We start from the raw sequence: 16,349 nt of genomic DNA, 5'->3' as shown, positions 1-16,349 counted from the left end.
GTAACCTTCCCTGGGACATAACCATAATATAATGTGCTTTGGAGAAATTTCTCATTTATAGCAGGGTAATAGCACTTAGATCAGAACAATGGCCCTCTTTACTTGGAAATTGGATAAGGTTTTCCATTAATATGTATTGGTGTTAGGAATGGGCTAAAAAAGAACTACCACTGTGAATGACCTGAAGTTTGTAGAAAGGGGAAACAAAGTTGGTAAGGACAGTTATGAATGCAGATGGTATTTAGATTCTAAATAGCGCTGCCCAATTACCAACATATTGTACTTAAAGGTCAAACTGAAAAGATGTATTTGACTATTACTTTACATTAATATCTTGGCATGTTTCCCATAAATATTGGGAAAAACAATTTTGCACTTCCAGCCTCTGTGGCACAGACTTAAGGAATAAACAACTTTTCTTAGCTTTTATAGATGATGGTTAAAAAAATCAGTTCAATGCTGAAGTACACCAAAATCTCCAATGGCTGTCATTAATTAGTTTTTAAGGTATAATTTATGTATTTGTATGTATTTGATATAAATAAATGATGAGTTTGAATTTAATGGACAAAGGCAATGGTAAAGGGAAAGTTGTCTATTTTTGGACTTTAGGGTAGCGCTTTACAATAATGTCACACTATTAAGCATTATTAATAATTAGTAACAGTGCCTAATTCATCATTTATATAACATTACTCCTTCTTAGTATACCATTTATAAATACAAATATATCATTATGACTGTGATTATGATTATTATTACTAGCAGTGATGTAGTAGCAGTGATAGCAGTACATGGTGTAACAGTAACAGATGAATAAATGTATCTGTATGACAAATGACAAACTAAGGAGGACGAATGATATATAAATGACAAATTAAGCACTTACTAATGCTTAAAAGTATAACATTATTTTAAAGTGCTATTACAATCAACATATTATTAAATATATTATATTATCATCATCATCATTATTATTATTATTATTATTATTATTATTATTATTATTATTATTATTATTATTACCTTAAACATTTAATCACTTCCAGATCATTTTATTTTTTTAGAACTTTGTACCTACATGGATGGTGTTACCGAGACAGATTCACAAACCCTAAACCCACACACTTCCACAGTCCGTTCAAACACCACAGGCTATGTGTGCACTGACAAAGTGTACTCCCCAAGTGACTCCTCCGCTGCACCTAGCACCAGCGACATGCGAAAGATTGTCATGCCAGATTTGTTCGACATGAAGCGATGAGAAGGAAACATAACTGCAGGGAGCGTATGATGGAAATGAACATCCAGTGTGGGAAAAAAAATTACACGAGGGGGGGTGATATGCTTGACTGGTACCTACTATACTGCATGCTGATTTACTGAAATATATGTATACATTAAATAATACACTTCATAATCATCAAAGTGTATATGCATGCACGTTGCAGTTGCTTTTAGTGTAAATTTGACACTGCAATTCTTGTAGGGCACAAATAAAAATATTTTCTGAGCATGTGTCACACTAGCATGAGTCCTTATAGCTGATGGCATGGAAACTTTGAGACGAACATCACAAAACTCAATTTAATGCGATTCAAGCAACCATTAGTCTCGGCCGCTGCTTGGGTCTAAGCACAGCATCATTTCCAAACAGAGCCTTCTGCTCTCGTCAATAACTGTTCTATTCCATACAGCCTATAATTTCTGGTATTTGAATGATAACAGTTTCAAACAGGCAGATGGTAAAGCCACAAAATGTAAAACCAAGGCAGAAAATCTACCGTTATATTATCTGTTCCATTAGGGTCTCATCTAAACAGTGTGGAAACATTGTATCCAAAAACATACTCAGGGTAAAGAGACTGTCATGGGTCATTTTTGTAATGTAATGTATGAACAAACTCCACAGGGAGGGACTATGATAAAGCTAAATGTTCCCCGTGTCTAGTGATTGCAACCAAGCATGTGTTTACGTACCCTTTTCACCCTGTTTTTCCTTCTCGTTCTCTTTGGTGAGCAATGTAACCTTGAAAGATCTAATTCTTTTGCCATATCAGAGAGTCAAGCACGTGCAGTATCTATTCTTCTGACACCTCCCTCATCCTCCGCATTTTCACTATTGAGCCCCCTACCTCTCCATATCCGGCTCGCAGCTCTTGATGAGTCATTGAGGAGAAATGGGGATTTGAGCGAAAACCCTGTAGTCTGAACATCCAGTGGAAGCCGATAATCCACAGAAGCTAGAGGTGGCAACGAAATGCAGCTAATACCCAAACAATAACTATCAGCGTAGCTCCCACTAAGGTGACAAAGCCTTACACAAATTTGTCTGTTATTGTGTATAAACAGCAAACTGAAATCTCTATAAAAATGACTATGCCACAGTGTGATATGAAATCCTATAAATTTGATTTATATAAAGAAAAGCCCCGTGTATACTTCTGATGGAATGCAGTCATCACATCATGGTTGACTATTACAGTTTTTTCTGATTGCTTAAACCCTAACTGTGATTCCTGTAGCACAATCTCTAAAACTATTCAGACTTATAGCAAAACCACTCACTGAGTTTGCAAAACTAAAAGCACAAAAACTGCTTTGCACTCAGTTTGCAATTTTGTAACACACACTTTGCAAAGCTGTAGGCACAATTCACTGCACAACACTCAATTACCAAATTTCCAACACACTCCTAGCAAAAGTATACACATGTATGGCTATCATTAACACTAATTTGCCAACTGTCTGGCACACTTTCACATGTGAAAACTTCTTTAGATAATTAGTTCACTTTGCAATCAGGCTAAGCACTATAATACAGGTAAGCTGTGTGTGCGGAGTACAATGGAGGGAGCAGAAAGAGTGAGAAGTAGAGGAAGCCGAGGAAGAGGACGTGGAGGTGAAGAAGTAGGATGAAGAGGACGACAAGGACAAGGAGGAGCAAGAGGAAGACGAGGAAGGGGGAGAGGAAGATGAGGAGGGGGGAGAGGAAGGGTAGGAAGAGTAAGAAATAGAATTGCTGATGACATCAGAGCTACAATAGTGGACCATGTAATCAACCGTGGAATGACACTGAGGGTAGCTGGCCAACGGGTCCAGCCTAACTCGAGCCGCTACACTGTAGCAAGTACCATAAGGACATCTTGAAATGAGAATCGGTGAGTACAGTCACTTCGCACAAAGATTTGTAGCACTGCCATATGCCAATGAGAAACACACCAATACCATTGATGTAAAAATACTGAAATTGTTACTTTACAGAATTGCTAGATGACCAGATGCTGGGGCAGAGGAAGCATGTTCACTGCAGACCAAGTAACCCATATAGTCATTATGGCGGTTGCAAATAATCCTATACTTGGAAATGAACACTTGTGTTTGTTTTGATGTGTTTGAATAAACACCAGTACTTGAAGTTTGGATCCCTCTATGCTTATGGATCTATGACAGAAGTATGAGCTCAAACTGACATAGCCTACCTTGTGCACAGAGAAAGCAAAAGCCAGATGTGTTTTGTATTCATACCATCAGTGTGTAGTTGGCGCATTGTGTGCTTAGTAGATGATGGCTTGTGTGTACTGTTTGATACGGAAACACCATTTTTACGAAGGTGTGAAGAGTTAATCTAGCTGTGTTTGCTTTTGCAAGAGAACTACAATGTTTTGATGATTGGGTGACAGGTTTTCTTATTTGTGTGAAGAGTTTTGCAAAATTAGCCAATAGTTACAAAAAATGTGCTTAAGCAATCAGAAAAAACTGTAAAATGAGATGACAGCACCTGACTCAGACATCCCAAACACTGAAAGAAAAGAGGCTTATAAACAATGACAGTTAAAGTGGAATATATGAATACTGAGGCAAAAGAAACGACTTAACAATTGCTGTGAGCTCTGAAGGATATTAGTTTTTTCCACATTCTAGTCTTTTTTAGCACACACTGTCACCTGCGTATGATGCGGTTCCCATCATGACCTTTGAAAGAAACAAACCTCTTGCCCTTGATGAAGTAAAGTAATTATTTTCAGACATGTGTATGTGTGTGTTTGACATAGGAATGTCTGCACAACTGATACTTACAATACCAACAAAAATTCTGAAACAAAGCGGTACTCATTTTCATTTATTACCATAGATACCCTATCAACCAAGATTGCAATTTTTCCAGTACTGACAGAAGCCACAGTCACCTACAAGCAGAAGCTAAACATGCCAGGAAAAACAACAACCTACATGTAGAAGAGGATGGCTATTGTATCTGCAGTAAGACTTCTGGAAGGACTTTGCTCTGTTATCCTGAAATACCTGTTACAATTTTATTTGAGACACCTGGCATTGATCAACAGTATTGAGACAGACTAGCTATTCTCTAAATCTTTTGCTTTTAACATACTGTTTTTCCTGGTAACAACACCTGTAACCAGCCTCTGTTGACCCTGTTCCTTCTGTGTACCAGTATACCATATACTGGAAAAAATTATAAAGACACCACCACAGCAAAACAGGACGTGCAGCACCGTTTTCAAATCAGCTGCGTTCCAAAGGCTGAAATGTTTGCAATTGCTAATGTTATATAAACACTTAAAGCTAACATAATGGAAGTAACGCTACATGTGATAGTTAGTAGGCAACTCAGCAACCATCCAGCAACCATCTGTGTCCTGTTGCCATGTCAACAAAATATCATTTTAAATAATCTGCCACCACTGTCTTTGTGACTTGTGAATAAAGAAACTTATGTTGAAGATTAATTTATAAAAAAAAAAAAAAACATTTATAAAATAATTAAAAAATTTTTTTATTATTATTACTATTATTATTGCCATTGTTGTTATAATTATTTAAGAGATTAGATTAAGTATTTTGCATTTGTGCATTTAAAAACATAATAAGGTACAACTTTATTTAAACTTAGTACAGGGATAAGGGTCATCACCAAAACCTTTTCTTCTCCAATAACTATTCCTGGCACAGGACAGAAGAGGTCATTAAGACGTTCACAAATGAACCGCTTTAAAGATTTTTTAAAAATTCCTTTACATTTCATTTTGCTTCTGAAACCCACATTTTTTAAAGAACTCTTTTGGATTTTTAAAAAACGAAACATTTTGATGGTTCAGTCTTTTAAGGGTGGTGAAAGGTTTCTTTTCATTTATCGCAGAGTTGAAGTGACTGACTGACTATTCATGTTTTGACAAATGTGAAAAAAGGTTTTTGATTGTTTGAGTGCCTTTTGCACAGGTGAGTCTGTGTTATGAAAAACGCCCTAACTGTTTTGTTCATAAAGAGTGGTGAGAGTGACTTTTCTGCTGAGAGAATTGAGCCCATCGATTGAGGAAAAATTATAAAGACAACTAAAACACACTTCATTTTGTGGCCAGTTTCTCTTTTTTCTCTCTGAAATTTTAAACCTATAACTTGTATCTCAGCTGTATTATTGTCAAGCTGTAAAATTGCTTTATTATTATCAAGTACTAAAGTAAAAATAGAAAAGCATCTAAATAAAAAACAAAGCTAATTATGTTTCTATGGGCTACTGCTGCTGATTATAGCTCTACAAAACAGCACTTAAGCGAATGATAGCATTTGCTTCACAAAATGAACCTTCGGTTTTGGAATGCTCAATTCAAAGCTTTTAAAAGCAATATTATGCTAATCGTAAAATTTTTACTTTTCTATTCCAAAAATGATTCTCCTCCTTAACTGTGTGCAGTGGCCACTTTAACATTACAGTTTTTTTACAGACGCTAGGACACATTTCTCAATACTTAGGTCACTTTTGCAAAACTCTTCACACAATCCTCCTAACTGACCGTCAGCTTGGCAAAGCAGTTCATTTCACATTCAAAATGCACTACAACTACCAAAACACTTCATTCAGGTCTCAAATAACCTCATTCTTCCAGAACACTAGCAAAGGTTGACAGCCGACAAACACACTTTGTCACCCACAAAACAATGACCTAAAAAACACTAACAACATGTAGCATTACACAGTGTTTTCTTGTGTAAAACAAGGACACATCTCTGTTTATAATTTCAATATATGTTACTGGAATGAATCAGACATCATGCAGAATTCGTTAATATTTGTTTATGTATTTTTTTTTTTTTTGCACTAAGTAATCCCAAAATACAAGAATTTGTATACACACCATCCACTGATACACATACAATAGTAATGCTAATCTACTCGGTCTTCTCCATTTGGCCACATGTTCTCATCCACATCACATCTTATGTCATCTAGGGCAATACACCTAGGAAAGAATCTTCTGGCATGCCAGAATTGAAGGAGTTGAAAAATTGAAGGAGTAACACCTGTGTAGATGTTCATCTACAATGAGAATAAGCTGTGGCTGGTTAAACTGCATTTTTAGATTTAAAATATGTTTCAATAAAATATTGTTGTTGAATTTTGCTGTCTTTTCAAGTTTTGCATTGTGTTATTGTTTTGGCCATAAGTTTAACAGTTTTGAAAACAGTATGTAAGCACATGCAAAATGTCCTGTCCGTACAAAGATTTTTGGCAGTTGTTGTGTCTGAGTGAGAAGATAATTCATGAAATTTGAGAGATGTAGTCATTGAATGCATTTTGTGCCAAAACAATGATAACTGATCCTCAGTTTAGCCCACATAGACTTCTGTTATGCTCACTGTGTGAGGAGTTTTGCAAACGCGACCCAAGTATTGAGAAATGTGTCCTAGCGTCTGTAAAAAACTGTAATATGGAGGAAAAAACAAGAAGCATAGAAGCATTTGGCCTACGAATATCCTGTTCTGTGATCTCACAGGACTAGCATTCATTTTCTACAGCTAAATAAATTTTCTATGGAGAGATGTCCTTTTAGATGACAACTCAATCATCTGTTGACAGTTTACTGGGGATTTGTGCTTCAGTTGGGAGATCTGTGCCATAGCTGCGTCGTTACCACAAATTTCTTTGAAACCCTACTCCATAATCTGACATGAGTCTCCCTAGAAATGTAAGTACAGGTCGACGCAGCTATTGTGATGGGAGTGCTTAGTACTGCCGATTCCTCCTGCACATTGCAGCTACTTTGTTGTCACAGTTTTGGAATTTGTCATTGAGAGAATGACAATCATTGTCTCAGTGTGGAATAAGGAATAATAATCATAGCATCAATATAAGGAGCAAATTCCTGGAGGAAGATTGCCAAAACCGGAATGGATGTGAGGAAAAGCACAAAGAAGTGGCAAAGTTTGAGGGACAAATACACAATAATTAACACCAAATGCACCAGCACAACCATGAACCCAGGCAACGCTATCAGGCTCTACAGGTATCTTTGTAGCCTTTACAAAGATTCCCTGCAGAAGTCTACACCAAGCCTTATAAGCAGGGCTGCACATAAGTGGTCCGCAGGTGCGCATTCGCTGTCAAAATAAAAGACGCGCACCAGATAAGAAGTTGGAACGCGCATTTACGTACATAAGATGTTCTGGAGGAGGACAGACATTTGCTCAGAACTCTTAAAGATGTCGAAGCTTTGTAAGCAATTGCTTTGGTGTTCCTCAACCGCAAAAGAAGATAATTTTTCATTTGGTCACATTGCAGGTTGTCACATGTACGAACTGGCAGAAGAGTGTGTGTGTGTGTGTGTGTGTGTGTGTGTGTGTGTGTGTGTGTGTGTGTGTGTGTGTGTGTGTGCATGTGTCTACTGCTCTGCAGGTGGTGAGTAGAGGCTTAATGAAAGGGCCAGTTGTTTTAAGGGGGTTGATTTCACAGAGAGCAGATGGATTGGGCTCTCAGTCTCTCTGGTTTCAATTTTGTCCCACACTGCTACTGTCGCCCCATTTAACAGCCAATTTCCTGCCGGCTCATCACAAACACACACAAATACACAGAAAGCGGAAAATCAGCAAAAACAGTGTGAGGCAGCAGACCACAGAGACACACAAAAAGGCAGAAGTGGAGGTGAAACAGTAAGGCATACACACAAACAAATGTTGCCGGGCAAAGTGGATAACAGAGATAGGGACATTTTTTGTGCATAGATAAACAAAAAGACATTTAAAGTACACAGTGGGTACAAACAAATACATTTAACCATGCCATCAAACACAGACAATGTTAACTGCTATGGGTAAGTGCAGCTGGACACCAAGTTTTTAATGAGCTTGGTCCAAATGTCTTTGCAGGCTGCAGTGCATGAGCGGTTGAGTAATCAAGTACATTTTGCTAAGAAACACTGACACAAACGCATTAATCCCAATTTATCACACAAACAAAGTAATCTCAATTTATCACAAGCAAAGTAATCCCAAATGACCCCTTTCCCTCTGTCCCATTATCTCTCTCACACACTGTGCTCCTGAGCTTTAATACGCTTCAGTTTCTCTGCATTCATTTAAACTCACTATTTTCTGTTTCCATTTTCACTGCTTCATCTTTCTCTCTGACAGACTGCACACTCACACACACCAACACCTGAGTGATTCACACTTACAGGAACACTCTTGCTTCGTCTTTAACTTGCTCTCACACCCACGCAAACTGACACACGGCAAGCTTTGACTACTGCACAGCATACACACATGCTACACACATGTGGAAATGTCCTCAGGACACAGCGTTTCTTATTTTAACTCTAGCAGTAGTGGGAAGTAGCTGGCCTCCAGAAAATGAACTCTGACTTTCTATCTTCACACCTTGGACAGCAGGAGATTGCAATGGCACTCTCTCTTTTTCTGCCTTACCAGTGGTGGTCAACCTACGCTCCTGTTCATGTGATATTGCTGGCAGGCTTATTTAAGACATTTCATTGTTGAGTTTTGGCTTTGCTGGACAACAGCTTGGTGTCTACGCAGTGTAAGTGAAGCAGCCAAAGTGATGTGTGGAGTCAAATTTAAGGATTTAACTCGTAACAGTAATAATGATAATAGCTTAGATTTATATAGCGCATTTCAAGAAATCCAAGGTTACTTTAGACCAGCGGTCCCCAACCCCCGGGCCTCGGACCGGTACCGGTCCGTGAGTCGTTTGGTACCGGGCCGCGAGAGTTGAGGCTCAGGTGTGAAATGTATGGTTTTCAGGGTTTTTATCGGTTTTCAGCGTTATTTTGTTATCGTTTTTATCGTTAACTCGGTTTTCCTGGGTCTTTTCACGTGTGTTATGAATAAATCTTCTTTTTTTCGGTACCGGTACTAGTTTTATTTTGTTGTATTTATCCGCGACACCTTAAAGGCCGGTCTGTGAAAATATTGTCGGGCATAAACCGGTCCGTGGCGCAAAAAAGGTTGGGGACCGCTGCTTTAGACCATTTTTTTTAAAGAGTCAACAGCCAAAGGCTTTAGTGAGTAGGTGACATTTCAAATGCTTTTTGAGTGTGTTGCAGAACTCAGGGAGGAACATGTTGCAGAGAGTGGGAGCAACAGTGCTGGAGGCTCTGTCCCAAAGGACCACAGCCTGGTGTGAGGGAATGGAGAGAAGGACTTTAACATGTGAACACAGAGTCTGAGATGGGGTTTAGGGGAACAGAAGGTCCAATAGATTTTGTGGAGCATGGACATGGCATAAATGAGGGTTTCAGCTGCTGTGTCTGGGAGTCAAGGCCAAAGTCTGGAGATGTTTTTCAGATGGTCGAAGGTGGATTTAGAGACAGATTTGATATGTGATGAGAATTAGAGAGTGGAGTCCAGAACAACATCCAGGTTGCAAACATCTGGAGATGGTGAAATGAAGAATATATTCACATTAAGGCCATGATCAGCCACTTTCAGGACGATGGCTTAGAAACAACAACCGACAGTTCGATTTTATTGTTGTTCAACTTGACAAAGTTGGTTGACATTCAGATTTTGATGTTTCCCAGAACCTGATAAGGATCAGAGGAAGGTGCTGACTGGAGTGTTTAATGCTGAGATTTAACTGTGTATCATCAGCATAGTAGTGGAACCTCAGCTCAAAATAGTGGATGGTGGCGGTAAATGATGAAAAGAAGAGGTCACAGCACAGATTCTTGGGAGACATTGCCTGACTGTACTAGACAAGGAACATCCAGGTGACATGATCTCTCCTGTCAGCAAGATATCCTGAAATCAGGAGAGCGCTACATCTGTGAGGTGAACATAGTTGGACAGAGTCAAGGAGGATAGAATAAGAGACTGCCAAAAGCTGCTGAAAAGTCCAGGAGAATGGGGATGCTGATGTGGGTCTGCAGCAAAGAGGATGTGATTTGTAATCTTGACGAGAGCAGTCTTAGTGCTGTGTGTCAGAATCCAAGGGTTCAAAGAGTTTGTGGCGTTGGGAAGCAGCTTCTCTTTCCAGGATTTTACTCATGAACGGAAGGTTTGACTTTGGTTATCAGGGTTCAAGTAAGGTTTTTTAACAATGGAGCAAACAGCAGCTATTTGAGAGCTGAGGGTACCAGTCTAATTTCTAAAGACTTGTTGATATCTTGGCCAAGGTTTTTGGCATAGTGTCCAGGAGACAGGTGGAGTCCTTAGCTCTACAAACCAGCTCAGTAACATGAAAAACATCCAGTGGAGAGAAAGATGAAAGGCAACACTGCGGCATTTATGAAGTAGGCAGAAAGACATGCTGAGGATGGGATGAGAGTAGAGGTGAGGTGTTGTGTGGGGTAATAGCTGCTGCTCTGGTGTCCAGGAACTTGGAACAGATGACAGGGTGGTGTGGTCGGCCCTCAGAGGGGTAAAAATATCCAGTTTATATGAAGAAGTTTTAATACAGGCATGCATTGATGAAGATGTTTTATTATTTTTCAAGTTAATTTTCTATATTTTGCTGGTTTGATATTCTTAATATAAACAAACAGTAAAGTAGAAATGATGGTCCTGTCAACTGCACAAACCAGTCTATCAGACACTCAGCAGTCTTTACACATATAGTTCCAGATTTAACAGATTCAGAGAGTCATTTGTCCTGCTCTTGTTTTTCAATCCTCTCCCTTACAGTTTGTGTGCATTTAGATCCAGTGTTGGGTTTTACCATATGCATGTGTGCAAACATGGATCCATGTACATACTGTATTGGCATATAACCTGTAAAGCAAAATGTCCCATGGAGACATTAAAATGATGCGAATTCTATTCTATTGTTTCTGCCACTGTACATATTATATGTGTTTTAATGGGATTAAGATTCATTTCAAGTGTACTGTTGTGTGCAAAGGTGTGGAGACACCAAGGTTCTTCTTCTGTTTTTTGAAATAAAGATCTTAATCCAACCACTGCAGCTTTCGATGAATTCTGAGTCTTTAAAGTAAAAAAGCAGCAGCTTTCCCACTAAAGGTCACACTGGTGTAATGTTTCACAATTTCACTGGTTGTGCAGTGGTATTTGAATTTCTCCTCATGATTTCTATGCAGTATACCAATTTTAAAACATGAAACATTTTAATTCAGAGGAAGAGCTTTTACACACATATACTTGCAAGCGGGCTCTCATTGTCACACACAAAACATGTCATTACCTTCTGTGCGGATGGTAAAGGGGGAGTCCCCCAGTCTCTTTGCTGAGAACTGCCCCCCCAGAGAGGTCATTAGAAAACACAGGCTGAAGAAGCCTATTCCCACCACGAATATCCTGCAACACAGTGGGAGGAGAGGGGAAAGGATAAAAGGGGAGTTAAGACAGGAAAAGCATATTTATCAAGATGGGCAGGTAAATTGATATTGTGGGAAAGTAGTTGGAATATAATATAATAATTATAATATAATAATAGAAAGAGAAATAAGAGAGGGAGATTTTTAAGCCACACAATGGAAAAATGATGAAAGGTGTAAAGCATGAAAAGAAAAAGTAGGATTGTACACAGATGAAAATGCCAACAATTACAGAAGACACGTTTTAGTTGAATAAAATGATTGACAGCAAAAAAAAGGAGGAAAATAGAAAGATGAGAGGATGGGAGAAAATGTGGAGAAGAGACATGAACAGAGTCAAAAAAAAAAGGAAGAAGTTCCAGAAGGCAGAGCACAAACGGAGCAGTGATCGCACATAGAAGAGAAGACTCTCGAAGCCAAAGGGCACTTGAAACAAACTAGTGTTGTGACATTACTGCTTGGCACACATCAAGAACAACTGCCAAAATAATGTGTTGCTAAGTGCGGGCAAAAAAAAAAGCAAAAAAAAAGCAAGTGATTATTAATGCAATGTGAAAGGTGTGCACAGGGAGAGAGGGCAAAAAGGCATCACGAAGGAAGAATGGAGCCAAAAGCATTACGTTGCTAAAAACGGGTAAGAAAGTGTAATGCTAACTAAAGTCTTTGAAACAAAAAGTGGCATCAGCCAGCCCTCTGTCATAAAACGTTGTTTTGTGGCAAATATCAGATGTTTAAAATGTCACCATAAAACAGAGGGGAAAAGAAAGTGAGGATCTGTGTCGGTTCTGCCTGGTTAGACGACCATGAGAGAATGCAATCGCTGGCTTAAAAGAGTTTAAAAATCAGGTCTTTGGTGTCTGTATAATTCTTGTCCTAGTTAAGTTACTCTCTTCAGTGTATATGGATCAGAGGTTATCTTATTATGCTGAGTCTTTGGGGGAAGAAGCGAGGAAAGGCCGTCAGTGATTTTGATTCACTGGACAAAATAACAGTCAGCCTCTGTGCCTAACAAGTCGAGCCCTACTTTTAAAATGTTGCTCCACTGATAACCTCCACAAATGGGGACCCCCCCCTAAAAACTGGGTTAAGTGACAATAAACAAAAGTAAAATAAACAGCAGTTAATTCAGCAACTTAAGCCATATTTCTAAATCATGTATATTTTGGGGGGTAAATTCTTTAACCATACAAATTATACCCATCTTAAAATGCATGATTTTGTAATATCACTATGGCAATTCACACAAATAAAATTTTTGGACAGAACTTAAAGTGGTAGAAGAAAACAAATATATGAATAATTTATATTTGCTTTTCCTCCAGAGCCAGGCATGAGTTGTTTACATGAATGCCTGGCCCACTATAAAATCTGACAGCACTTCCAGAAATGGTAAGCAGCTCCTGTCACACCAGTTTCTGAATTAAACCTCTTAATATTGAGGAAACAAATTACTATCAACACTGAGGAGGAACGACCACTTAAAAGAACATTTGCTGAGCTGATCTAATCAAAAGGGATAGAGATGATGTCGAATAATTTGTTAAGTGTACAGCTTGGCGGTTTGGCAAGCCACTGGAGCGACTCTGACTTCAAGATAGAGCCAGTGTGTCCTGTCCTGAGTCACAGAAAATGCAATCAGGTATAATCCAGCAAAGCTTCTCTTCTTTGAGAAACTTTTTTTTCCATCCTTCTTGAACACAAGAACACACTAAAACTGAAAAAGTCATATTGATCGTAGCTTGAGTTTAATGGGTTGCACCAAATACAAGCTGCTATACAGTTGAATTCAATTATTTACAGCGCAGGACACACACACAGTAATTTGTGCACAAGTACATTTTGACATGAGCCTTCCCAATCCTCCTTCTCAGCGTTATTTTCTGGCACCAAAAGCAGGTTATTCAACAACACTTTAAAGTGATTATCAGTGACAGTTTGGAAAAGATAAAGGGGTTACTCAGAGACAATTTTTTTTTATAGCTAAACACAAAGGTTGTTTGTTTTTTTTAATCCACTTTATCTTTTCTTTATAATTTATCCCAGATGCAGGAATATTTTGTGTGTGTGAGTGTGCAGAGGATGAGGCAAAGGCAGCGATGTTTGTAAGAAACAGGCTAATGGAAAGAGAAAAAGAGATTTTCAGCTCACGCGGGAGTGCAGAGGCTGGTCTAATGCTGTCCTAGGGCAAACGTTTCCTCTCTTATCGTTTAGCCGTTTTTGCGAAGTGGCGTTAGGTGGGTGATATGAGAGGATTATGCCCCGGTCCTGCCTGACGAGGCTTTAATTAACAGGCTTAAAGTGAATGTTCTGCTCCTTATAATTGGATCAGAGGGAGAGATGTGCTATCAGTTAACTGGCTTCCTCACAAATATACTTATCAGATTTTGCCTCTAGGTAGATGATTTTGAAGGGAGAGAATTTCTACCAGGCATGGTAGGGAATAGGTGTTACTTGTGGTGTTTTCCAGGAAACTTTTCCTGGCACCTAAATGAGCCTAAATTCTCATAATGACTCTTAATTTGTGGAGTTAATACACAGAAACGGAACCATATAAAAATTCACTGGAGGTTATGTTTCCACATGTATCATTTTGGCACTTTTTTTTTTGGCTTGAGCCTTGGGGTATCACTTAAGGTTAATGTACTGCAACTATTGTGCTTTTTCGGGGATCTGTGCATTGACCCTGGGAACCTTCATCTCACCAACCTGCTTTTTAAGGGAAAAACATAATGGAATCTGGCATAATTTCAAATGTGATACTACACAAATCTGCAACAAGCGCTCATTGTCTGTGCTGTCGAGGTTAGTGTGGCTTTATCACAAAGCTGCTTAGCCGAATGTGTTTCTGAGTTAATGCTTGATCTACCGAGTAGATGGCAGGTGAAGTAATTCCATGCAACATGAATGTAACCATCACCCCACCCCCATCCTACTACCCCCACCCCCTTTTTTTTTTTTTTCAAAGATTGCACAGCTTTGCTCCCTTACCCTACTACATACATGTAACACTTTCAGCAATGGAAACTGGGTATAAGGCAAATTGTAGGGAGGGGGAAGGATTACCTTAAGGATTTAAAATCTGCCACTATCAGAGAAAATTTAATAGGAAGGGCTGACAGATCTACTCAGTTGAGTATAAACTCTTTTATTCATATGTAAGGAATCCTGTCCAATGCAACAGAGCCACACAGGTGTAGATCAGCGATCCACGCAATATGAAACTACAGCAAGTTAGAGCACGGTTTGCAAATAGTGCAGACCCTCTATCAACATTTACAGTCTTTATCCATATGTATTTATGTGGAATTGATAGGAGGAACATCTGGTGTGTGGGTGTTTTGATGAGTGACAACACATGTATGCACTCCTTCCCTGCCCTCCATGTGCACATTGCCGAATTACTGTATTTTTCAGGGCTTTGCAACTCTGTGCAGCCAGAAGTTGAGTCAGTCAGAAAAACAAAGCAAAAAACAAAACAAGCAAAAAATAAAACTGCATGCTAAACATAAACGCAGCGAGGGGGGAATGCACACGATGCTGGAGGCTATAAGAAAACTGTGTCAGCTCTTTGTTCTCACCTGAACGGTTTGAACGTTACTAGACATCTTCTGACCATTATTTTAGCGTCGGTGCTGCCAGCAATCATTTTCCAAAACCAGCGAGTCCTGACATCGTTGTTAACCTCCCGACCTGGAACTTGAGGTGACCGACCATTTTTAAGTGCGTCCCATACAGCGGTCCACAGCACAACACGCCTTTTCTACAGATAGAAAAATAAACAGCGGAGCTTCTTCACCTATCCAGAAGAAAAAGTCTAAAGTTTCATTCAGTGAGCTTCTTTATCCGGGAGTGAAAATGTCATTAAAGCGTTATATTCCGTCTCCAGGCGAGCACGGTGAAGGAGAAGTCGCCGCGGGTTGCGCCGAAGCTCTGGAGTCCTTCACCAAAAAAGAAAAAAAAAAGAAAAAACGCACAAAAAATGGCGTTTGATAAAACATGTGAGGGAAGATGTTTGTTTGTCGGTCGGTATATTCGCTCGCTCTCTTGGTTTTAAAAGAGGAGAGACAGCTTCGTAGTCGATTTAACTTCGCAGCGCACCCAGCGCGAGTGTGGCCAACCAGCCAGCCGGTCTTACCGTTCAGCTCTCACGAGGCGAGCTGGCTCAGGTGAAGTGCTGAACGTCCGGCTAATCTTTTCAAAATAATAGCCCCGCCAACGAGCAACCGATTCTAACAGTGGGGACAAACACTAAAAGAAGAAAAATCCAAGCGCGAATGTCAAACATCCAAATTGCAAATTACTTACAATCACAGTCCTTCACAAACAGACACTAATGTTGCCTAATTATATTCTGAAAGGGTCTACAAACACAAAGAAACTATTAACTAGAAGTATAAATGTAAGTAAATATAGAAGAAAATAAGAATTTATTCATTTATTTATTTATTTCCCTTTAGATTTGGAAAAACGTGAGGTGATTTTTTCCTTCTCTGAAATTTTCGCTCCTTATTCATTTGGCTGTACAATACACGCTGGAGAATTTGGGCTGTCTCCCAGATGAAGTTTTTTTTCTGACAATCTCATTAGCCAATTTTCCGTCGAGCATATAAATTGAAAAGCTCTTTAACAAACACACGTACTTCTTTTATTTGTGAGGTAATTCATTTTATTTCCTGTATCATTGTAGCTACCGGTGACTGACTTGATGCTGGTCCCTCGACACTGGAGCGATGGACAGGTCTGGATGGTCGAGACCCTCCG

At 39.2% G+C, this 16,349-nt stretch overlaps 1 protein-coding gene across 1 annotated transcript in view; it reads right to left on the bottom strand.

The window, feature by feature from the left end:
• Window positions 1-15,713, bottom strand: part of LOC146708029 (alpha-1,6-mannosylglycoprotein 6-beta-N-acetylglucosaminyltransferase B-like) — a 113,408-nt gene extending 97,695 nt beyond the window's left edge. The window contains exons 1-2 of the mRNA XM_085459720.1: window positions 15,167-15,713; window positions 11,456-11,568 (exon numbers count right to left, since the gene is read on the bottom strand). Coding sequence (XP_085315846.1) covers window positions 11,456-11,568; window positions 15,167-15,234 — 181 coding nt within the window. The 5' untranslated portion in view covers window positions 15,235-15,713. The remainder of the gene's footprint in view (window positions 1-11,455; window positions 11,569-15,166) is intronic.
• Between the last annotated feature and the right edge of the window lie 636 nt (window positions 15,714-16,349).

Source organism: Copadichromis virginalis, linkage group LG6, assembly GCF_057382275.1.
Source record: "Copadichromis virginalis isolate Kocher_CV1m ecotype Utaka linkage group LG6, C_Virginalis_male_GT1.1, whole genome shotgun sequence".
NCBI classification, from domain to species: domain Eukaryota; kingdom Metazoa; phylum Chordata; class Actinopteri; order Cichliformes; family Cichlidae; genus Copadichromis; species Copadichromis virginalis.
The sequence above is the reverse complement of the archived record's forward strand: the minus strand, read 5'-3'. Positions and strand labels throughout refer to the sequence as shown.